This window comes from Erythrolamprus reginae, chromosome 1 (assembly GCF_031021105.1).
Source record: "Erythrolamprus reginae isolate rEryReg1 chromosome 1, rEryReg1.hap1, whole genome shotgun sequence".
In the NCBI taxonomy this organism is placed as follows: Eukaryota; Metazoa; Chordata; class Lepidosauria; order Squamata; family Dipsadidae; genus Erythrolamprus; species Erythrolamprus reginae.
This window is the reverse complement of record NC_091950.1, coordinates 207,665,896-207,691,010: the sequence shown is the minus strand read 5'-3', so window position 1 is coordinate 207,691,010 and position 25,115 is coordinate 207,665,896. Positions and strand designations below refer to the sequence as shown.

The 25,115-nt window shown below is 40.2% G+C and overlaps 1 protein-coding gene across 3 annotated transcripts in view; it reads left to right on the top strand.

Annotated features, from left to right (window-relative positions):
• CASP10 (caspase 10) overlaps window positions 1-25,115 on the top strand; it is a 58,831-nt gene that overhangs the window by 15,796 nt on the left and 17,920 nt on the right. For all 3 annotated transcript variants that reach the window (XM_070732054.1, XM_070732053.1, XM_070732055.1), the window contains exons 3-8: window positions 5,034-5,133; window positions 5,888-6,023; window positions 9,547-9,629; window positions 11,503-11,527; window positions 13,514-13,588; window positions 20,913-20,998. In XM_070732054.1, the coding sequence (XP_070588155.1) occupies window positions 5,034-5,133; window positions 5,888-6,023; window positions 9,547-9,629; window positions 11,503-11,527; window positions 13,514-13,588; window positions 20,913-20,998 (505 nt within the window). The remainder of the gene's footprint in view (window positions 1-5,033; window positions 5,134-5,887; window positions 6,024-9,546; window positions 9,630-11,502; window positions 11,528-13,513; window positions 13,589-20,912; window positions 20,999-25,115) is intronic.

Below are 25,115 nucleotides of genomic sequence, written 5' to 3'. Positions count from 1 at the left end.
TGATATAAGCATATCAGTTGATGTGTATTTGTGTAATGAGGGAGAGTGTGACCTAAGGAGAGTAATACCCTATATCTAGGTATGCATAATTATTAGGCAGCTTCTTTTCCTCAGGCAAAATAGGCCAAAAAAGAAATTTACCATATTTTTCAAACTATAAGACATACCGGTCCATAAGACACGTATTAGCTTTAGAGCAGCGTTTCCCAACCGGTGTGCCGCGGCACACTACTGTGCCACGAGACATGGCCAGGTGTGCCGCCAAGCTCCAGCTGGGCGGGGCGCTGCCGATACTTCCGTCCTGGGGCTCCCGCTCGCAGCTGTCCCCCGGCTCCTGCTCGATGCCGCTGTTTTCGGCGCTCTCCTGCTGGGCCCCAAAGAAGGAAGGCAGGAAGAAGGAGAGCTCCATTCTTCGCGCCTTTTTATCTTCCATCGCCCAGCTGGAGCTTCTCCTTTTTATCGCCCAGCTGGAGCTTCTCCTTTTTATCGCCCAGCTGGAGCTTCTCTGGCGTCGACGGCAAGTGTCCTTTGTGGCCCGGCGGGAGGGCACTGGCGTTGGGAGCGGGGGGGGGGGCGGCCACAGCGGCCTCAGGCAGTCACAGGGAGATGGCGACGGCGAGAGGGAGCGCTCTCTCTCTCTCTCTCAGCTGACTGCAAGCGGGAGCCCTGACGGTGGCGGTTGGACGTGCTGCTGGACGTCGTACATGCTGGCGCTGCGGGCCTGGCATATACGGTGTCCAGCAGCACGTCCAGCTGCCGCCTTCAGGGCTCCCGCTTGCAATCAGCTGAGAGAGAGAGAGAAAGAAATAGAGACATATAAGAGAGGCAGAGAGAGAGAGAAAGAGAGACATAGCAAGAGGGGCAGAGAAAGAGAGACAGAGCAAGAAAGAGAGGCAGAGAAAGAGAGATAGAGAAAGAGAGAGAGAAAGAGACATAGCAAGAGAGGCAGAGAGAGAGAAAAAGAAAGAGAGACAGAGCAAGAGAAAAAGAGACTTAGCAAGAGAGGCACAGAGAGAAAGAGAAAGAAAGAGAGACATAGCAAGAGAGACAGAGAAAGAGAGAGAAAGAAAGAGAGATAGCAAGAGAGGCAAAGAGAAAGAAAGAGACATATAGCAAGACAGTGAAAGAGAGAGAGAGCAAGAGAGAGAGAGAAAAGCAAGAAAGATAGCAAGAGAGACAGAGAGAGAGAGAGAGCAAGGGAGAGAGAAAGACATAGAGGAAGAGAAGGAGGGAGAGAGAAAGAGAGGAAAAAGAGAGGAAGAAAGAAAGAAAGAGGGATGGAGAGAGAAAGAAGGGAAGGAAGGAAAAGAGAGAAAGAGGGAGAAATAGAGTGAAAGGGAGGAAGAGAGAGGGTTTTTTTGTCCAAACTTTTCTTTAGCCCGCCCCCCGCCCCGCCCCTTTCAGTGTTCCCCAGGATTTTGAAAATATGAATAATGTGCCGCGGCTCAAAAACGGTTGGGAAACACTGCTTTAGAGGAAGAAAACAAGAAAAAAATCTGCCTCTGTCTCCTAGCATCCATCCAAGCATCCACCTTTGGTGGGGAGTACATCATAGTCTGAAAAATATGGTAACTAACTCCAAAAAGTCAAAAATTGTAAAAAAAAAAAAAAAAAAGTCTTTCAGAAGGATGCAGCACTCTTGAAATTGCTAAGATATTGGGGTGTGATCACAGAACCATCAAATGTTTTTTTGCAAATAGTCAAGAGGGTCACAGGAAATGTGTTGTGGGGAAAAGAAGACGTATATTAACTGTCAAAGATTTCAGAATAATGAAACTGAAGCTACCAGGAATCTATTATCCTCCAGTGCTGTCGTATTCCAGAATTGAAACCTATCTGGAGTGCCCAGAAATTCAAGGTGTTCAATGCTCAGAGACTTGTCCAAGATAAGGGAGGCTGAATTCCAACCACCACTGAACAAGACACATAGGTTGAAAGTTTTCACTTTTCATTTAGTTGCATACTTCTGCAAACTAATAGTTGCCCAATAATTGTGCACACACAGGTATTCTCTAAGAAAGCCAAAACTTCATTTTTTATTTCTTAAATATTTAGGTTTGAGGTTTATTAATATTTTGGATTGTCCAAGAGCACTTTAGTTGTTCAGTAATAAAATTAATCCTACAAAATATAGCTTGCCTAATAATTGTGCAGACAGTGTATATCTAAATATTTGCCACCAAAGTTCATTGTCCAATGTAATGTTCTATGGATGAATATCTTATAACTTGGACCTGGTTGCCATAACTGAGACATGGTTTAAGGATTCTAATGAATGGGAAATATCCATACCAGGATATACACTGTATAGGAAGGATAGAATAGAGAGAAGGGGAGGTGGAGTAGCCATTTATGTTAAAGAAACTCTAAAAACAACACTAATTCAAAATACATGTCAAGATCTAGAGACTCTCTGGATTTGCATGCAAAATAAAGAAGGTTCTGTCATTAGAATTGGGGTGATCTATAGGCCTCCAGGGCAATCTGAGGAATATGACAACAAGATGGTGGATGAAATTACCCAAATGGCAGTAAAGGGAGATATTGTGGTTATGGGTGATTTCAACATGCCTGATGTTGACTGGAATATCCCCAGTGCCCTTACATGCAAAAGTAAGAATATAGTAGAGGCCTTTACAGGAGCAGCTCTGGCACAGCTGGTTAAGACACCAACTAGAGGAGAGAATATTCTAGATTTAGTTTTTACGAATGGGAATTGGGTTTCAGATGTCAAGGTGGGAGAAAATTTAGGTTGCAGTGACCATCTATGTTTGTGGTTTGATGTAAAAACTCATTGTGAGCAATCCTATAATGCAACCAAAGTATTGGATTTCAGAAAAACAAATTTTAATGCAATGGGGGAATATTTAGATAATGAATTAAAGGGGAGGGATAAAATGGCAGGAGCGAGCACCCAGTGGACTGTATTTAAAAAGGCCATCTTAAAAGCCACTGGACTGTATGTAAGACAAATAACTAAAGGTAAAAGGAAGAAGAAACCGCTATGGTTTAGCAATGATGTAAGGACTATAGTCAATGAAAAAAAGGCTGCCTATAGGAGGTATAAAGAGTCTGGAAGTATAGCTGATAGGGAGGTGTATAAAATGAGACAGAAGGAGGCGAAACAGATAATATATGCTGCTAAAGCCTCAAAAGAGGAAGAAATTGCCAAATCTCTAAAGAAGGGGGATAAAACCTTCTTCAGATATATTAGTGATAAGAAGAAGAAAAACTGCGGCATCACGAAGCTTAGTACCGGGAAAAATACATGCATTAATGGGAATAAGGAGATCGCTGACCATTTCAATAGCTACTTCTGTTCAGTTTTCTCAAAAGACACCTTACAAAATAATACTATAGAGGGATATAGCATTGCTTCCAACTGTACGGATTCAGCTCCAGTGATCTTAGAAGCCGATGTCTTAGAAGAACTTGAACGATTAAAGATAAATAAGGCAATGGGTCCAGATGGCATCCACCCCAGAGTTCTTAAAGAACTCAGATCTGTCATTGCTACCCCCCTGACTGATTTGTTTAACCAATCCTTGTTAACAGGAGATGTTCCTGAGGATTGGAGAATGGCAAGTGTTGTGCCTATCCACAAGAAGGGCAGTAGAGAAGAAGCTGGTAACTACAGGCCAGTTAGCTTGACATCAGTTGTCGTTAAAATGATGGAGACTCTACTGAAAAAGAGGATAAATCACCTAAAAAACAATAACTTATTGGACCCAAATCAGCATGGCTTTACTGAAGGCAAATCATGTCAGACTAATCTCATTGATTTCTTTGACTATGTCACAAAGGTGTTGGATGAAGGTGGTGCCATGGATATTGCCTACCTGGACTTCAGCAAAGCCTTTGATACGGTTCCACATAAAGAGCTGATAGATAAATTAGTGAAGATTGGACTTAATCCCTGGATAGTTCAATGGATTTGCAGCTGGCTGAAGCATAGACACCAGAGGGTTGTTGTGAATGGCGAGTATTCTGAGCAGAGTCAGGTTACAAGCGGTGTGCCACAAGGGTCTGTTCTGGGTCCTATTCTTTTTAATATGTTTGTGAGTGACATAGGGGAAGGTCTGGTAGGGAAGGTTTGCCTATTTGCCGATGACTCTAAAGTGTGCAATAGGGTTGATATTCCTGGAGGCGTCGGCAATATGGTAAATGATTTAGCTTTACTAGATAAATGGTCAAAGCAATGGAAACTGCAGTTTAATGTTTCCAAATGTAAAATAATGCACTTGGGGAAAAGGAATCCTCAATCTGACTATTGTATTGGCAGTTCTGTGTTAGCAAATACTTCAAAAGAAAAGGATTTAGGCGTAGTGATTTCTGACAGTCTCAAAATGGGTGAACAGTGCAGTCAGGCAGTAGGGAAAGCAAGTAGGATGCTTGGCTGCATAGCTAAAGGTATAACAAGCAGGAAGAGGGAGATTATGATCCCACTATATAGAATGCTGGTGAGACCACATTTGGAATACTGTGTTCAGTTCTGGAGACCTCACCTACAAAAAGATATTGACAAAATTGAACGGGTCCAAAGACGGGCTACAAGAATGGTGGAAGGTCTTAAGTATAAAACGTATCAGGAAAGACTTAATGAACTCAATCTGTATAGTCTGGAGGACAGAAGGAAAAGGGGGGACATGATCGAAACATTTAAATATATTAAAGGGTTAAATAAGGTCCAGGAGGGAAGTGTTTTTAATAGGAAAGTGAACACAAGAACAAGGGGACACAATCTGAGGTTAGTTGGGGGAAAGATCAAAAGCAACATGAGAAAATATTATTTTACTGAAAGAGTAGTAGATCCTTGGAACAAACTTCCAGCAGACGTGGTAGATAAATCCACAGTAACTGAATTTAAACATGCCTGGGATAAACATATATCCATCCTAAGATAAAATACAGAAAATAGTATAAGGGCAGACTAGATGGACCATGGGGTCTTTTTCTGCCCTCAGACTTCTATGTTTCTATGTTTCTATGTTTATATAAAAGGAATTAGCTTACATTTTAAACTTGTTTTCCAGACGCTTGCTATATGAAATTGCAGAAGAACTCACACAGGATAACGTGAAAAATGCTGCTTTTCTTCTGAAGCACAAACTCCCAAAGAAGCAACCCATTATGGTGAGTAAAACCAAAGACTAATAAAGCAAAAAACATCAAAAATATTTTTAGATGCCTGACAAAAAATCTAAATAAAGCAAGAATTATTTTTTTAAGATCCCCAAAAGTGAAATGAGGTTTAACATCAAATCCACTTCCTTAAGGAAGACATGCTGTAATTCTTTGTCAAGAGCAAGAAGGACTGTCCTTAGTCCTGATCATGAGATGGGCCTTAACATAGCCTTTCCCCTGAAGATACACATGTTTTGAGAAAAATCTGGAAGGTAAAAATTTTCTGAAATGCACTTAACATGTCCAGAAAAGCTATATTTGCCCAATCTTAGAGATTGATTTAGGCCTATGCAGTTTAGGAGATTTTCAATTTGTTGAAGAAATATCAGCAGTTGCTCTTATGTTGCTGACAGAACCTGATTGAAGATTTTATTTATTCATTCATTCATTCATTCATTCATTTGATTTTTTATGCCGCCTTTCTCCTTAGACTCAGGGCGGCTTACAACATGTTAGCAATATCACTTTTTAACAGAGCCAGTATATTGCCCCCACAATCCGGGTCCTCATTTTACCCACTTCAGAAGGATGGAAGTCTGAGTCGGTGATGAGATTTGAACCACTAACCTACAGATCTACAGATAGCTTTAGTGGCCTGCAGTACTGCTGTGGAAAGACTTTGGTTAATTAAGACTGTGTTAAGTTAACACAGTATGGAAAGCACATTTAAGTTATAACTACTGCACTGGTTTTTCTTTCCCAGTCAGCTTTGGAGTTGCTGACTTCCCTGGAGAAGAAAGGCCTTCTACACGAGTCTAACCTAGAAAAACTTGAATATATCTGCAGAAAAACAGCGCCTAATCTCCTGAAGAAAATAGAGATGTACGAAGAAGCAAAAGGTGTCTAATTTTTTAAAAATATTGTTTATCAAATATTTATGGTCATCATTCTATGCAAGTCACATGGTACTAGATTAATACTCTGCCAAGTATTTCCAAGCAAACATGGATTTATTTAGTGTTGTGGTTGGCTCTGGCCCAGCTCCTGCCCCAGGGAATGGGGAGGTGGATGCAGGGGGAAATTCAACATGTCACCTATTGCCGACAGAATCAGTGCAGAGTTTAGTTTCCTCGGATGAAGAAGAAGGTGGGAGGGACTCGGCAGAAGGGGGCTTGGCACACAGCCCAGGCAGTCACTCTCCCTTATCTTCCGTTGATTCAGATGATGACGTTTTGGACCCATGCAAGCGCAGAATTATGCGTAGAAGAGACCAAATAAGAACATATTACAGGAAATAAGGGAGGCCACCTGTGTTTGGGTGGGGCTCCAGTAATTAGGGCTGCTGCTATAAATAGCATGTGGATTTGGCCGTTGTGGAAGAATATCTGATCGGACTTCGTGAGGAATCTTGTGTTGCTTGACTTCGTTGCTTTTTCACGCCTTTGAAACCAAAGCAGAGCAACATGTGTGTCTCACTTAGTTGGAAGAAGAAGGGGTGTGAAGTGTCTTCACAGCTGCTAGCTAAGTACTTAATGACTGCTTAAGGGAAATTGTACAGACTACCCGGTTGTTTTGGGAAGAGTGCTCTTTGCAATACAAAAAGAGTGCTTTGCTTATTTTGAATTTTGTGATAAAGAACATTGTTTTGAATTTTCGAACGTGTGTGTGTCTGAAATTTATACCCTTGAATTTTCGGGAGGCTCCTATCAGAGAGCCCCACAGATCATTTAGTCTGCCCTTGTTATTCTTTGAAGGGGGGAGATGGCAAATGTGGAACATAAGCTATTTCCCGGCCTTCCATTTTCTTCCTTAAACTCTGTATTCCATATCTGCTAGAGATGCCTTTCTTCTGTAGACTCACTTTTCATATTTCAGGAGAAAAAGAGCAAACAGAAACAGAGAAAGTAAAAGGGGGAGGCGAGGCAGGAAAAGGGCTTGGCTTTCACCCCATTCCCTCCCTATGCTCTGTATCATGTAATAAATAGGAAAAATATAGACTGCTCAAAAAAATGAAGGGAACACTCAAATAACACACCCTAGATCTGAATGAATGGAATATTCTCATTGAATACTTGGAGTTATATTCTGTTGTTTAAGTGTTCCCTTTATTTTTTTGAGCAGTGTATTTAGCACAAAAATATATATTTAGTATGTGACTTGGCACTATCTTGTGGTTTACCCTCAATTTCAAATACAACAGCTAGCCTGCAACTCCTATTGACTATGGGTTTCCTAAGGGTTTCCTATTAGATGAAATAGAGGAAAGTTCCATTATAGGCAGAATCATTGATGGACTCAAAAAAAGGTAAACACCAAGATTCAGAATTCTGACATAACATTCCGTGGGTAAGCTATTGTAATGTGGGCCCTTGGCAACCACCCTGCATTTATGGCCACTTGCAGTAACTTGTGGTCATTTGCTAAAGTGAGACATTTGTTAAGCGAGTTTTGCCCCATTTTCCAACCTTTTTTTTGCCACAGTTGTTAAGTGAATCACTGCAGTTGTTAAGTTAGTAACACAGTTGCTAATCTGGTTTCTCCATTGACCTTGCTTGCCATAGGATCACAGTGAGTGATCACAGGACCCCAGGACTCTGCAACTGTCATAAATATGGGTCAGTTGCCAAACATTTGTATTTTGATCATGTGACCATGAGGATGCTGCAATGATCATAGTATGAACAATGATCATAAATCATTTTTTTCAGTGCAGTTGTAAATTTGAAGGGTCACTAAATGATTTGTTGTAATTTGAGAAATACCAGTTATGGGTTCACTTGATGACCACTGCAGTAAAGCTTGTAAAATTGCAAGCAGTTATGGCCATTGTAACTTATGGCCAAAATTTTGGAGTCAATTATATTTCTAAGTCAAACATGTTTTTTTTTTTTAAAAAAAATGCTGTCTTCAGACTACTGGCATCTTTCAAGAGCTTTTGTTTAATGCAGAGTTGTGTTTAGGAAAAACAAAGAGCCACAAAAGAGCCATGAATAATAATAACCTAACTACACCTTATTTTTAATGAATTGCCTGAGGTTATGTTAAACAACTGAATATTCTACTTACTGACTCAGCTACTATATTTTTTGGAGTATAAGATGCTATGAAGTATAAGATCCACCTAGCTTTTGGGGAGGAAATCAAGAAAACAAACAGTACAGATTATATACACTGTTTGCTGTGTATTTCTATGCATGTGTGCCTGTCCCATAGAAATAGCAAATAAATGGGAGAAATGTGCATTAAATAGCACACAATACTTCCAGAAAGCCACATTCAATTTTAAAGATCTGTAAAAGTATAGTCTTCAATGTAACAGTATCTTGTTGTAGAATTAAAATAAGGTAGCTGAGTTAGAGAGTCTTCGGAGAGGGGCGGCATACAAATCTAATAAATAATAATAATAGGCTCTGACTTAATCATGTTCAGAGTAGATCTATTTAAATAATTGGGAGGAGTTAGTGTGACTACATTTAAGAAAATGTTATAGCATTTATACTAGCTTAAAAGAAGATACAACAGCACTGGGCCACTTCAGATCAAGCATTTATTTTAAAAAGCTTCTTCATTTTGTTATGATGTATAGAACAATAATAAAGCAGTCTTTAAAAAATAAGTCTAATGATTTGAATATTCTATAGGCATTTATAGTTATTGACTTACCGCCTTGCAATGAACAACAGACAGTTTCCGCAAAGCCTGGTTAGCACAAGAAATTAAAAATCTGCCTCTGCAATTTGCCTTCCTGGAGTTTTAATTTCACTTTCAGTTTTAGCACAAGAAGCTAATAGTTTCAGGCTGCAGGGATTGCCATAGTCTATTGCCTCCCGCCTTTATCCTGAATCAATTTATGATCAGGAGGCCAATAATCAGTTGCTGTGCTTGTGCTAATCAGGCTCTGCGCTGTTTGCTGCAAGCAGGAAAATTGCTGAGAGGCAGAAGCCAAAGAGTGGGGGTGGCTGGGTGGGGTTACGTTCGGTGGATAAGACGCACCCATGTTTTCACCCTCTCTTGCGGGTGTGTGTGTGTGTGTGTCTTGTACCTTGAAAAATACAGCATATGGTTACAGTCCTAAAAAGAAAGAAAATGGCATTGCAAAAAAATTCCCCACAAAACGGGGAGATTCTAGGTTGTGACCTCCATAATTGAGCTGATTTATTCTAGCAAAAATGTCACTTTCTGAAACAGTTTGAAGATTATGAGTTACTTCCTCCAATAACATAAAATGTGTGTTGTAGTAGTTAATATGGATTACTTTAAAAACTAGCTGTGTTAAAGAGTTCCATTTTGTTTCTTCATTATCATATGATTCTTCTTTCATCTTTTACTTGATCAGACAGCACTCTTAAATGTAGTACACAAAAAGTAGTAAACAAAAAGTTGTGTTCTTTCCAAATCATTTTATTATCTGTTGCTTTGTAGAGCTTCCTCAAGGAATCGAAGAAACTGTTTCCTCTTCTGTTCGTTCGTTTAACGAACCAACTTTTGGAATCCCTTCACTCCGGGTATGCCTTAGCAATAGTTGTTGTCCATTTGTGTAAAGAAGCCTGTCTCAACATTTTCACTCTGGAGGAACCCTTGAAAAAATGGTCAGATCTCAAGGAATAATTATATCGCAGTAGTTAGTGTGAACAGTAAGCTGAGTTGTAGCACATGAAGATTCCATAAGTGTGACTTCAAAGACCAACAATCTTTTTTCTCCATGGTCTTTCTTAGAAACCCCAGGAAAGGGACAGCCCAGCAGCTATGTTGTAACCCCTAAACATTCCAATTCTCAAATGCTAGCATTCCATGGTGCCCAAAGTTTAAAAATGCTTTTTTTCTCCTAAATTTCTATATCTTTTATCAGTCCCTAGCAATCTCTCACAGAACCTGGTTGAGAAAGATGAGTAGAGAGTAGTTTAAGATGGGCAGGCTGGCTTAGTTGTCCAATCCAGGATCATTAGTTATAGGGGCTCTTTAGTGCTGCTTATGACTTAATAGTTTTAATTTCTTCATTACTTTCTGTCTGATTATTTTATTAGGATTTTTTAAAATGACAAATAATCTTTGATTTAATGTCTTCATTTAGAACTCATTGCTTACAGTGCTGAATGAATAAAAGTTCCCCAAACTGTACCTGTTCAGCCAGCCTCTTCCAGTCTTGTGTCTCCAAGAGGAAAAGGAGCATTAAAAATCCCCAAATGATGAGAGTATCTCTACTACACAGTTGTACTTACTTGAAAAAATAATGAATACTTGGTATATGACATCAACAATATGATCTTGAATGTATGAAGGCACTTCAAATTTATGTTGAAAACATGAACAAAAAGGGTCATTTTACCAGCGTAATATGACACAGACCAAAAGTGGTGAAAGATACAGCAGTTCCAAGTGACGGCAGCATCAGGAAGAAGGAATGTGAGAAGGTGGAGAATTGTCAGGACCTGAAGGAGGAACTAGAGAGGATATGGAAAGTAAAGGCCAAGGTGGTCCCAGGGGCTGTGAGGGTGACTACTAAGCTGGGAAAGGGGCTTCAACAGATGCCAGGAATGACATTGGGACTCTCTTTCCCAGAAGAGTGCAGTGCTAGCAACAACTAAGATCCTGTGCAGACCCCTCAAACTGTCTAGCCTCTGGTAGAGGACCTGAGATTGTGGAAGACATGTACCACCAATACATGTTTCAGTACCACCAATACATGTACGACCAATAGGGGTGAGAAGGGAATTTTATAAAAATAAGCACTACTTAGGACTTGATTTTGAGTAAATGGAAAGCTACTTGACAGTGAATTCAAAGGAGAAAGGAGGTTCTTGTTTTATTAAATCTGTTAGATAGGGGCCATGCTGCACGTTGGAACATAAATGTTATACCCATATTGGTGATTCTGATCTGAATAAATACCTTCTCTCTCCTATTGCTCGTCTGCCTCTCCTTTCAGATCTCTTTTGTTAACATTTTTGTTACATCCATATATCATAAAATGCAAATGGTGCCCATTGTTTTTTAATAAAAGGTACCAGTTTCTGACAGTTTTAATATTCTATCTCATTTTTTCCTTTTAAAATGCTGCAACTGATATATTGCAAATGCTGTAACTAATACAATTGAAATTCACATCAGAAGGAAATAGAAGTAGATTGGTATTATGATAAAAGAGATGGAACTGAAATGAAACAAAAAATATTCTGTAGAAAGTTTTAAGGCTTAACACCCCTGATCCCTGTTCTTTTTCCTGATCAGAATTCTAGAGTATTTGCTAGTAAATGTTTAGCCCAGTTAAGTAGATTTAGGATGGCATCTTGTGCAGTTACATGGGGGCAAACTAACTTCAAAGAGTAGATATGATGAGAAATACCTCTTTTTAATTTTTCTTATTTTTTTTCTATGCAGAATCCCATTCTGCCAAAGAATCATGGTAGGTAGTTTTGCAGTGTATTGAAATATTCTGAGTTTTCTAATTTGTCTGTGAGATTTACATTTTTGGCAAACTGTCTTGCCGTTCACCTCAGCATTGTAACATATCCTGTATGTAGAGTCCTAGGTCCACCAAGGCGTATGCCAAGTGAACAGGAAGTGCAGTTTCTTTTACCCAGTACATTGGTAGAGTTGTCAGGTCTTTTGGTCTAAATGGTCGTTTAAATAATGTGATGTTGCAACCAAAATACTTTCAGTTCTGCTTTCTACATGGAGTTCTAGACAGACTGGAAATATACCCAGAGGTTCCTTTTAATGTTTCTTTTCCCATACCAGCTGTGAAATTAAAAGGCTGGAATATGGCACTGAAAAAAAATAGGAATCTGACTTGCAAAATAACAATGAGCTGTTATTAATACAGGTTGACTTATGACCACAGTTGCGCCCAACATTTCTGTTGCTAAGCAAGGCGATTGCTAAGTGAGTTTTGGCTCATTTTATAATCTTTTTTACTATAGATATGCAGTTTTTAAGTGAATCCTGCCATTGTTAAGCAAATCTGACTCCCCCCACTAACTTTGTTTGTTGGAAGCCGGCAGGGAATGTTATGTGTTGATCACATGACCCTAAGACACTAACTATCCTAAATACATGCCAGTTGCCAAATACTCTAATTTTGATCCCCTATGGGGATGCCGCAACATCTATGAAAAAAAAGCCATTTTTTTCAGTACTGTTGAAACTTTGCATGTTCACTAAACAAACAGATGTAGGTTAGATTTATATTAAAGTCATTGATTGAGATGGGAGATGTTAGAAATTGAATGAATGAATAAAAAATAAATAAATATTTGCAATCATTGGCTAGAAATTGATTTGCCGTATTTTGGAGTATAAGACGCACCTTGGTTTTGAGGGAGGAAAACAAAGGAAAATATTCTGGTTCTGCCTCCCAGCAAACAGCACATAGGATTACACTGTTTGCCATGTATTTCTGTGCATGTGTGACTGACCCATAGAAATAACAAAGAATTGGAAAAATGTACATTATACCAGTTTATTAATGCCAGAAAATTTTCTTAAATGTAGTCAAACTAACTCCTCCCAATTATTCAAATAGATCTTGGAATCTATAGGAAAGTGAACACAAGAACAAGGGGACACAATCTGAAGTTAGTTGGGGGTAAGATCAAAAGCAACATGAGAAAATATTATTTTACTGAAAGTGTAGTAGATCCTTGGAACAAACTTCCAGCAGACGTGGTTGGTAAATCCACAGTAACTGAATTTAAATATGCCTGGGATAAACATATATCCATCCTAAGATAAAATACAAAAAATAGTATAAGGGAAGACTAGATGGATCATGAGGTCTTTTTTTGCCATCAGTCTTCTATGTTTCTATCTACTCCAAACATGAATAAGTCAGAGTGTAACTTGGCTCCTTATCTTAATACTAAAAAAGGACACTATACTTGTACAGATTCTGTTAAAATTGATGTGGTTTTCTGGAAGTATAGTTATTCTCTGCTATTTAAAAGAAGTTATAATGCCACTGGACCTCTTCAGATCAAGCATTTATTTTAAAAAAGCTGCTTCATTTTGTTGTCTAGAACAATAAAGCAGTCTTTAAAAAATAAGTCTAATAACTTGAACATTCTACAGACATTTATAGTTATTGACTTACCTCCTTGCAGAAAATAAAGATCTGCCTCTCCCTCCCTTGGTAGGGCTACATTTGGTGTATAAAACGCACCCAAGTTTTCATCATCTTGGGGGGGGGGGGGGGTGTGTAAAAAGGTGTGCCTTATATTCCAAAAAATACGGTAATTTGGGAAATTGTAGATTCTGCCATTCAAATGTATACCTTTTGCTTGAATCAGGCAATGTAAAGCATTAGATTTTTTAAAGTCAAGTGGTATCTTATATAAAGCTGTGCATACAATTCCTAAGTGAAATAATACATGAATTTTCCCTTTCTTCTTAGAACACCTTTACAATGAGAAATTTGGAAGCCTACGAGAGCATACCGGAAATGTTTGTTCTTTGCCTGAAAATCTAGGTTTGTTTAGAAGTTTTATATGACTGAGACCTATTTTCTGCTTAATGCTAGTTTTATAATAGGTACTCTGGTTGCATTGAATGAAACTAGAAGTACTTCATACCTCACCAAAGTAGAATTCAGAATGATCCAGTGTTCTTCACAATCTGGACATAGAAGAAATGAGAAAGGGTGGAAATACAGAGAGTCATAAGATTCTTGTCAGAATCTGCAAGTAGAAAGAAGTAACAAGGTGTCCTGTTATTAATGTTTCAAATTAGCTTTTTTTAGAGTAAAATGTGACTGAGTCCCCTTGCCTGGCATCTTCATCAAAATATAGTTATTATATGTTACACACATAGACTGACATTAAGGCAGTATTTTTATGGTTTTTCCTATTTTAGAAGTCTCTCTCTGATTCTTTTATGACAAGAGATAATATGATCTTCTGGGCTACAAATTGCATAATAGCTCTGGCTGATGTTAATTGGAACTGATGGGAAAGGCTTTGATCCAGACTATCCAGAAGACATCCAATTACTTATGTGCTTTTTCTCAAAATATACTTCAGTACTCTGACCGTTTTTGTTTACTTAAAGTACTTGTTTTAATAGTTTTGTGATCTATTTTTAAATGTAAATATGAAATATGTTTATGAACTGCCAAAAGTCATGAAAGGTAGCAGAATTCTTATATCTATTAATGTGGTAGAATTGCCAGCTAAAGGAGAGGGGAGAGGAGTAAAGGGGCATTCCGGCATGGAGTCATTCCATGGACAGATACAAAAGAAGCCAGATGATTAAGGATCTCCAGAGCCCCATGGGAAAGGAGCGAAGAGGTTGCATTATTTAAAGAGTCCCTGGTCTGCGCAGCTGTGATCTGCTGTACTTCCCTATTGCAGTCTATGTAGTGGAAAGTGTTGTGGCCATGCTGAAATAACATCCCTTCCAGAACACAGCTGCACGGCCCAGGGACACTGAGGGAAAGTGGCTTATCCTTCTTCCCCAATTACTCCAGATATCTTCAAACATTAAGTGAGAGATAGGAGGGAATAATAATAATAATAATAATAATTATTATTATTATTATTATTATTATTATTATTTATTAGATTTGTATGCCGCTCCTCTCCGGAGAAGGATAAGGGGGGTGATGGTCCCAAGACCCAGTGGTGCGGTTTGGGGAAAAGATAGACATATGACTGTGGTAGTGCTGCAGCAGCCATAACTACAAAATCGGGTTGTAAGTAGCTCTTGGGGGAAGGTCTTTTATAACCTCAAAACAGTTGCTAAGTGAGCAGTTGTAAATCAAGGACTATCTGTATCAGCTAGTTCTGGAAGTTCTAGCCACTGCAGCACCAATCCAGTCCCATGAACAAAATTTGCATACTTAGCAAGTAGCTTGCACTTACCACTGGTTGCAGAATCCTGTCATCACATAATCATCCTTAAAGACCACCTCTGCTAGCTTTCAACAAGCAAAGTCAATGAGAAAGATGGCAAGGCAGATCACAAACCTGAGAGCGGTCCCTTGGACAGAAGCCCTAAAAGGCAAAACCACACAAGGAGCTTGAGAGACTTTAAAAATCATGATTATTGAAGCCCAGTACAACACCATCCCAATGAAAAAGAAATACAGTACATGAAATCCAAAAAGAAACCAGCATGGTTAAACAAAGACCTCACAGGAAAAAAAGACAAATACAAAAAATGGAAAGGACACAAAACCAAAGCCGAATACCAACAGCCAGACAGAATCTGTATTAAAAAAATCAGGACAGCAAAGCCCAGTATGAACTAAGCGTAGTAACAAAAGTCAAAGACAATAAAAAGAATTTCTTTCAACACATAAACAGCAAAAAAAACAAAAAAACCCGAAGAAACTGTTGGTCTACTAAAAGGAGATATCAAAGAAATAAAATTAGAACTACTCAACACATTCTTCGCATCTGGCTTCACTCAAAAAGAAGCTGTAAACCAACATACCTAAAACACAGCTGCAGGATAAAGAACTGGAACTCAACTCCACATCAGCAAAAACACAGTAAGAGACCACCTGTTAGAACTCAACATGTACAAATCACCAGGACTAGATGAATTACTTCCCAGAGTCCTAAAGGAACTAGCAGAGGTCATTGCCGAACCACTTTATCACATCTTTCAAAGATCGTCGCTCACAGAAGAACTACCAGATGATTGGAAACGAGCCGACATGGTCCCCATCTATTAAAAAAGGAAAAAAAAACCAGACTTGGGAAACTCCAGGCCGATCAGCCTTACGTCAATACCCAGGAAAATACTAGAAAAAATAATCAAGAAACAGACCTGCCACCACCTACATACAAATAACATAATAACCAACAGCCAACCCGGATTTGTCAGGGACACAGGGGTGGGCTACTTCCTAGACGGGGGGGAACGCAGTGGGGTAGCGAAAATGGAGCTCCACCCCAGAGCACCCAATTTGCACTAAAAGATGTTGAAAGAAAATGCAGGGCGTCCTGGGTAAGCCAAGCCCACAGTGTGGTAGCAATATTTTTGGTAGCCCTTCATGCAGGGACAAAACATGCTAAACCAACCTCATCTCATTCTTCAATACTGTGACCAAACCAATTGGCCAGCGCAACCCATACCTGGATTTCAGTAAAGCTTTCGACAAGGTTGACCACGATTTACTACTTCACAAACTAGAGAAAAGGGGGATAGGTGGAAACACTACCAGGTGGATTGGCAACTAGCTGACCAACTGCACCCAACCAGTAGTCCTAAATGGGTCTATGTCCGCATGGTCCACAAAAAATCAGTAGCGGGCTACCACAAGAATCAGTCCTAGGCCCAGTACTTTTTAACATATTCATCAATGACCTAGATGAGGGAGTAGAAGGGGAACTAATCAAATTTGCAGACAACACCAAGCTGGCAAGAATGGCCAACACCCCAGAGGATAGGTTCAAGATATACTGTATATACAGTGATCTCTCGGTTAGCGCGGGGGTTACGTTCCAAGACCTCCCGCGCTAACCGATTTCCGCGTTATATTGGATGCGGAAGTAAAACCACCATCTGCGCATGTGCGCCATTTTTTTCATGGCCGCACATGCGCAGATGGTGGAGTTTGCGTGTGGGCGGCGGGGAAGACCAAGGGGAGGTTCCTTCAGCCGCCCAACAGCTGATCTGCTCCGCAGCGCGGAAGCAGCGAGGAGCCGAAGATGGGGTAAAGGCAAAGGGGAAACCCCATCTTCGGCTCCTCGCTGCTGCCGCGCTGCGGAGCGGATCAGGTGTTGGGCGGCTGAAGGAACTGAATGTCCCTTGGTCTTCCCGCTTGCCGCTTGCCAGTCCACACACGCCCCCCTGGATGAGCCGGCCACAGGGGCGAGGGGTGGGGATGAAGGGGCAGGACTTCCCGGGCGGAAGGCATGCTCGGCTCTGCCGCTCCAGCCCCTTTCGGCCGAGCAGCCAGGGAAGTCGAGCCAGGCGTGGCGGCGGCCTGCGCCGATGTTCCCCGCTGCGACGGAAGGCAGTCGCTTGGCTAGGGAGGCTCGGCCGAAAGCGGCTGGAGCGGCAGAGCCGAGCACGCCTTCCGCCCGGGAAGTCCTGCCCCTTCATCCCCACCCCTCGCCCCTGTGGTCGGCGGGAATGAAAGGGCAGGACTCCCTGGGTGGAAGGCGTGCTCGCTCCAGCCGCTTTCGGCCGAGCCTCCCTAGCCAAGCGACTGCCTTCCGTCGCAGCGGGGAACATCGGCGCAGGCCGCCGCCACGCCTGGCTCGACTTCCCTGGCTGCTTGGCCGGGGAGGCTCGGCCGAAAGCGGCTGGAGCGGCAGAGCCGAGCACGCCTTCCGCCCGGGAAGTCCTGCCCCTTCATCCCCACCCCTCGCCCCTGTGGTCGGCGGGAATGAAAGGGCAGGACTCCCTGGGTGGAAGGCGTGCTCGCTCCAGCCGCTTTCGGCCGAGCCTCCCTAGCCAAGCGACTGCCTTCCGTCGCAGCGGGGAACATCGGCGCAGGCCGCCGCCACGCCTGGCTCGACTTCCCTGGCTGCTTGGCCGGGGAGGCTCGGCCGAAAGCGGCTGGAGCGGCAGAGCCGAGCACGCCTTCCACCCAGCGATTGTTCCGCTGCCGCCAGCATGGCCTGGCTGGCAGCGGAAAATGTAACGGAGCCCACGGGGGATTCGCCTTCCTCCCACCCGCAGCCGAGACTGATTGTGGGCTCCTTCGCAACCTCGGAGAGCTTCCGGGGCAGGGAGGAAAGCGAATGCCACGGGGCTGGGCTCGGCTCCCCCCTCGGCTCCCCCCCTTACCAGCCCCGCCGCGGAAGGCTCCATTCTGTTCCCTGCCGGCCCGATTGAGCGGCCGGCGGTCTCCATTCAGGGAACAGAATAAAAAAAAATTTATTTTTTTTTTAAAATTTTTTTAAAAAAAATTTTTTTTTAAAAAATAATATTTTAATATTTTTTTTTTAAATAATATTTTTTGAAAAACCGCGTTGCAGCGTTTCGCGCTAATCGAGAACGCGCAAGTCGAGGGACCACTGTACTCTAGTATAAGCTGAGTTTTTCAGACCAAAAAATGGGCTGAAAAATGCAACCTCGGCTCATACTCGGGTCACTGAGGAGTCACCACAAGAGGGCGCCCCGCTGGAGCCTGGCAGGCATTGGTGGCTTGGGCGGGCTAGGGAGCTATGGCAGGTGCCGCCTCTTCCCGGCTTCGGCGGCACCTTTGGGAGGGCATTGCTGTCTGTGTAAATACGTAGTGCCATCTCTGACAGCCGGACACAGGGACTGGGCTTTAAGGCAAATTCAAGAGTTCAGAAAACAGAGGGGGGGGAAAGGAGATGGGAAGCTGGTGAGGTGGGGGGGTGGCGAGAAGACTGCTGCTTCAAAAACGGAGCCTCCTGAAGAACTGGAGCCGGGTGAGACGTTGACAGAAATGCGGGCGGGGACGTGGGAGAGAGAAAGGGTTGTCTTCAGGAGGGGGAGATGCTTGAGAAGGGGGACGCTTGAGACCGTCCTTGCAGAGATGCCACAAGGAAGAGGAGTTGGTCCTGAATCCTCGTGTGCGTTGCAGCAGGGCAGCTATGCCTCGCCGAGCTACTGCTCCTCCCCCTGGAGCTCCCAACATGGCAGGAGAGCAAGTGAGCAAGCAAGAGAGACGAGCTGCAGTGTCCTTGTAGCCGGCAGGAGAGCGCACGTGTGAGAGAAATGAGCCTTCTCCGCCCGCCCAAAGGAAGAGGAGTGGTCCCAAATTCACGTGCGCGCTGCAACAGGGCAGCTCTGCTCGGCCAGGCTACTGCTACTCCCACCGGAGTTCCCAACAACCACTGGAGAAGGCTCCTTTCTCTCTCTCTCGCTCTCCTGCCCTGCAGCTCGTCTCTCTCACTTCCCCACTTGCTTGCTTTCTTTTTAAAATATTTAAATACCAGTAAATAAATATGCTGTCGGCTGCTTCCCCTTCTCCTCTTTTGTTTTCTCCTGTCAGTTGCAGTCGTGGAGGAAAAGGAGGAGGAGGAAAGGAAAGAGGCCAGGCTTCTTTCTTTCCTCTTCCTCCGTTTCCTTCGCAGCTGCAGTCTACTCTGGCTGTCCTCCTTCTCCTCCTTTCCCTGCTGCCCTCCCAAGTGGATCTCTTTAGCAAATCTGCTTCCCCGAACAACACATGGGGCAAAAAAGGGAGACGGAGGAGGAGGGAGGATCAGGGTGGGAGGGAGATCCAGCCAGCGAGCCAGCCAGCAAGCTAAAGGGGGGGGGGGCGGCATGAACTGTCTCCAGGCTTCTAAAAACTTGTCAAGTTTAAAGATCCCTGGGTTAGGGTTAATAATGCAAGAGTCTTCAAACCTGGAAAGATTAAGACTTGTGGACTTCAACTCCTACTCCTGAAGTAGCATGGCTGGTGCAGGAATTCTGGGAGTTGAAGTCCACTAGTCTTAAAACTGTCAAGTTTAAGGATCCCTGGGTTAGGGTTAGAAATGCAAGAGTCTTCAAACCTAGAAAGATTAAGGCTTGTGGACTTCAACCCCCACTCCGGAGGTAGCATGGCTGGTGCAGGAATTCTGGGAGTTGAAGTCCACTAGTCTTAAAACTGTCAAGTTTAAAGAGCCCTGGGTTAGGTTTAGAAATAGGTTTTAGCTTGGTTGCTAAGTGAGCTACTTTTTTTACTTTTTAATTTATTGTTATTACCAGATTGCTTTTGTTTACCCTCTTTTAAATTTACAGAGCTAGTTTACTGGTTTTCTTTAAAATAAATATTCTATTCTAAAACATTTAATCTACTGATGTCTCAATTAATGTAATTTTATTGGTTTCGATTTTTATAAGTTACCAGTAGCCACTGCATTTTCTAACCTTGGCTTATACCCGGGTCAATAAGTTTTCCCAGTTTTGTGTGGCAAAAGTGGTGCCTCGGTTTATACTCCGGTCGGCTTTATACTTGAGTATATACGGTAGATGGATCTAGACAGACCAGTGCAACAGGCCCAAACAAACAAAACGAAGTTTAATGCAGAAAAAAGTAGGATCCTACAACCAGGTAAGAAAAACCCAAAACACACATACAAACTGGGTTAAAACACTCTCAGTGTGAATTGCAGAGAGAGCTTGGAGTCTTAGTAGACAACAAACTAAACATGAGCCAACAATGTGCAGTGGCAGCTAAAAAAGCCAACACAATCTTGAGCTGCATAAAAAGAGGAATACCCTCCAAGACAAGGGAGGTGCTAATACCACTCTATAATACCCTAGTTAGACCACACCTAGAGTACTGCATTCAATTTTGGTCACCAGACTACAAAACAAACATTGATACTCTAGAAAAAGTGCAGAAGAGAGCAACCAGAATGATAAAGGAACTAGAAACTAAAACATCGGGGAAAGGTTGCAGGAACTGGGCATGGATAGTCTAGCAAAGAGGTCAGGGGAGACATGATAGCAGTCTTCAATACTTGAGAGGCTGCCACAGGGAAGAGGGGGTCACATTATTTTCCAAGGCACAAGAGAGCCTGACAAGGAGCAACGGTTGGAAGCTGTCCAAGGGGAGATTCAACCTGGAAATAAGGAGGAACCTTCTGATGGTGAGAGCAATCAACCAGTGGAACGGCTTGCCTGCAGAAGTGGTGAACGCCCCAACATTAGAGGCTTTCAAGAAAAGACTGAACTGCTATTGGACTAGCATGATGTAGGGTCTCCTGCACCAGCAGGGGGTTGGACTAGATAACCTGCAAGGTCCCTTCCAACTCTAATAATAAAATTAAAAAACAATTCAAGGACTACCTCTATTGCCTGCCGTATTCTACTTTCAAATGATTAAATTGAGATAAGATAAATCTTTAAGTCTACTTATTTCTTTGTAATATTTTTAGATGTCATGGCAAAACCTGTGTTTCATACCTTGGGACCAACGTCACAACAAACTGTCAAGGAGAAGGATACGAATGCTGAAGCAGTGGTTTGTATCTTCTGAATTGTTTCTCGATTATCCCAATGAATCAATATATATATATATTGGAGTAACATTTATCCCAAATTTATTTGTTTGGTATATCTTACATTACTTAAAAGTTAAGAAATAGCCAACGAAAGATATACTAAACAAATAAATTAAAACATGTTTAACATGGAGCCCTTCAGATGCTATTTAACTTCCGTTCTCAACAGACCCAGCAAGCAAATCTAATAGCCTGGGGTTCATGAGAATCTCTGTCTCTGTCAAGACTGACTTGAATGTTGACCTATATTACTCTTTGCTCACACATTGATAGAGAATAGGGTGGTGATGGATTGGAATGCAAGGATGGGGAGAATGGCCTCCAAGCATCATTGGTCCCCATGATTCATTAGAAAGCTGATCTGGATAACTCTGAGACAGTTTGTTTTTAACACACAAAGTAACGTCCAGTTTTCAGGTTATAATAGTGGTGTTGATTTTAAAGGTAAAGAATTTTGTGCCTTAGATGTTTATTAGAAATATTGGAGTACAAAGCCTGCCATTAAGAGCAGACAGTTGAAAGTCACCAATATTAAGATATATTGGATGAGAAAGACCTTAATTCCGGAGGGGATGCTTATCACATGGAAGAGGAAAAAAATAAAAGTAAATAACGAACTAATGGCACAAGAATTTTATGATGAATTAATAGCGGAAGAGAGGGTGGAAACAGGAAGTCAAAAAGAGATAGAAGAACCCCAGGTAGAATCAGATAGCGGGAAAGAAGGAACTTCTAAAGATATAGTACAGGAGGAAGAAAGAATATTGACAAGAGCACAGAAAGAAAACAGGACAAACAGAAGACAAATAAGGAATTAAAGGGGGATGGGAACAGAAATTAAATTAATCTCAATTAATGTAAATGGCTTAAACTCATTTATGAAAAGAAATAGTATATTCAATAAATTACAAAAACAAAATTTAGACATTGTTTGTCTACAGGAAGTACACATTCCACAAAAAAATGAAAAGCAATTAGAAAATGAGAAAATTGGGAAAGTATTTACGTCCTTATCACATAACAAAAAAAGAGGGATTGCAGTTTATGTTAAAAAAGAATTAGATCCAAGGAAAATATATGCAGATAAAAAGGGAAGAACTTTAATCATGACAGTTAAAATTGTTAATGTATTTGTATCATTAGTAGTAATTTATGCACCAAATAAAAATTTAAAAAAATTCTTCTATAACTTGCACCAGAAACTGATTGAATTAGAAGTAGAAGACATCTGCATGATAGGTGACTTTAACGGTATTATCGATCCCATTAAGGATTATAAAAGTGCTAATAAAAATCGATATAAAAAAAGAAAAGTACTGCCAAAAACGTTTGATCAGATGTGTGAAGAATTAAACCTGAGGGATTGTTGGAGAACAAGGAACCAAAATAAAAAAGAATATACATTCTACTCCAATGCGCACCAAAGTTGGTCTAGGATTGATATGGCGTGGGTTAATAATAAGATAGGAAACTTAATAAAACGAATTCAAATTGATAAAAACGATTGGGCTGATCATAACCCAATAAAAATTATATGGAATGAGGAGGAGAAAAAAAATAGGAGTTGGAGATTAGATCTACAATTATTAAAAGAACAAGAATATATAGATTGGATTGAAAGAGAAATGAAATTATTTTTAAAAGAAAATAACAATCCAGATACCTCCCTCCAGAATTTATGGGATACAGCAAAAGCCTATCAAAGAGGCTTAACAATAGCCTATAAATCAAGAAAAAACAAGGAAAAAAGACAAAATCAAAAAGAGTGGATATTTAAATTAGGAAAATTAGAAAAAGAATCCCAAAAAGACCCAGGAAACCCAAATATAAGGCAACAAATTATGCTGATAAAACACAAACTAGAATTAATAGAGATAGAAGAAGTAACTAAGAAACTAAGAGAAGTAAAACAAAATCAATTTGAGCACGCAAATAAACCTGGCAGATGGCTATCGTATAAATTGAGGAAAGAAAGAGAGAAGAAATTAATCCAACAATTAACAGATAAAAAAGAAATAACACATTACCAGTTAAAAAAAAAGAAAGAAATTGCATTAGAATACTATAAAGAATTGTATAGTGAAGAAAATATTAAGGAAGAAGATATATTAAAATATTTAGAGACATGTAAAATCAATTTAATAAGTAAAGAAGATAAAGAAATATTAAACAAAGAAATAACAAAAGAAGAATTGGAAAGAACAATTATGAAACAGAATAATAATAAAACACCAGGCCCAGATGGCTTCCCAATTGAATTCTATAAAGCAACATTCCATGTAACGGGAGAATTATTATTAGAAATTTATAATAAAATGTTAACGAACGGAGAATGCCCGGTATCATGGCAAGAAGCTAACATAACGCTGATACATAAAGAAGACACAGATCCAAAGTATATTAAGAATTATAGACCAATATCTCTGTTAAACGTAGACTACAAAATTTATATGGCAATAATAGCAGACAGATTTAAAAAAATATTAAACAAAATAATACACTCTGATCAGAATGGCTTCTTACCTAACAGACAAATTAGAAATAATATAAGAATTACATTAAATATGCTAGAATATTATGAAAGCCATAATGATAAGGAGTTTGCAATGCTATTTCTAGATGCTGAGAAAGCCTTCGATAACCTCAATTGGAACTTTTTCAAAAAATTAATAAATACTATGGATTTTGGAGAGAACTTTGAAAATACAATAAATAAAATATACTCCAAACAAAAGGCAAGGATAATTATAAATGGAGATTTAACCAATACATTCGATATTAAAAAAGGAGTGAGACAAGGCTGTCCACTATCTCCCTTAATATATATAATGTCTATAGAAATACTATTAAACCGAATTAGAGGGGAATCATCAATACAGGGCACCCAAATTAAACAACAAATTTATAAAACACAGGCCTTCGCTGATGATCTGGTCTTCTTCTTAGAGAATCCAGTTAGCTCAATGATATATTTAGTAAAAGAATTAGAGAACTATGGGAAAGTGGCCGGCTTAAAAATAAATAGGAACAAAACTAAAATATTAACCAAGAATTGTAATCAAGATTTAAACAAATTATTAATAAAAGAAACAGGTTTTCAAATAGAAAAGAAAATTAAATATCTAGGGATTTGGTTTACGACAAGGTATTCTTCACTGAAAGAACTAAATTATACAAAATTATTAACAAAAACAAAAGAAGATTTAGAAAAATGGTCAAAGTTAAATCTATCCTTAATGGGAAGGATCAATACAATAAAGTCTAATATACTTCCAAGGTGGCTCTATCTCTTCCAAACAGCACCAATACAACTAAACAAATCGTTCTTTGCTAAAATAAATAAAATAATTTCTAAATTTATCTGGTGCAATAAAAAACCTAGAATAAACATGAAAGCCCTACAAGATTTAAGAACAAGAGGAGGATTCGGTTTACCCAACTTAGAAATATACTACCAAGCCACTAAATTACTGTGGATTAAAGAATGGGTCAACCTTGAAAATCCTAGAATTCTAACAATAGAAGGCCACGACATAAATGAAGGATGGCACGCACATTTGTGGGAAAAAGAACACTCAAAACATTCTCACTTTAAACAACACCAAATTCGGAATACACTATTGACATACTGGCGGAAAGTCAGGAAAAAATACTATAATGAAATTCCCAGATGGCTATCCACTCTAGAAGCTCAAATTCATCCAAACATAATAAGCCAAGAACAAAAAATAACCTACGAAGCCCTATTAAACACTAAAGGAAGTCTTAAAACTAGAGAAAGACTTAAAGAGGAAGGTATAGTAATAGATTGGCTTCCATATTATCAAATTCAAAGCAGATATAAAAGGGACTTGGTACAATTTGGAATATGTAATAAACAAAATGAAATAGACAAAATATTGACAGGATCTGACAAAAAATTTATAACTAAAATGTATATTTATCTATTAAACTATGAAAACATTGAAGAAATTGTTAAACCTAACATGATATCTTGGATGACCAACTTTGGATATGCAATTCAGCTAGAAGACTGGGAAAAACTATGGTCAGTTAATTATAAGATGACTTTGTCAA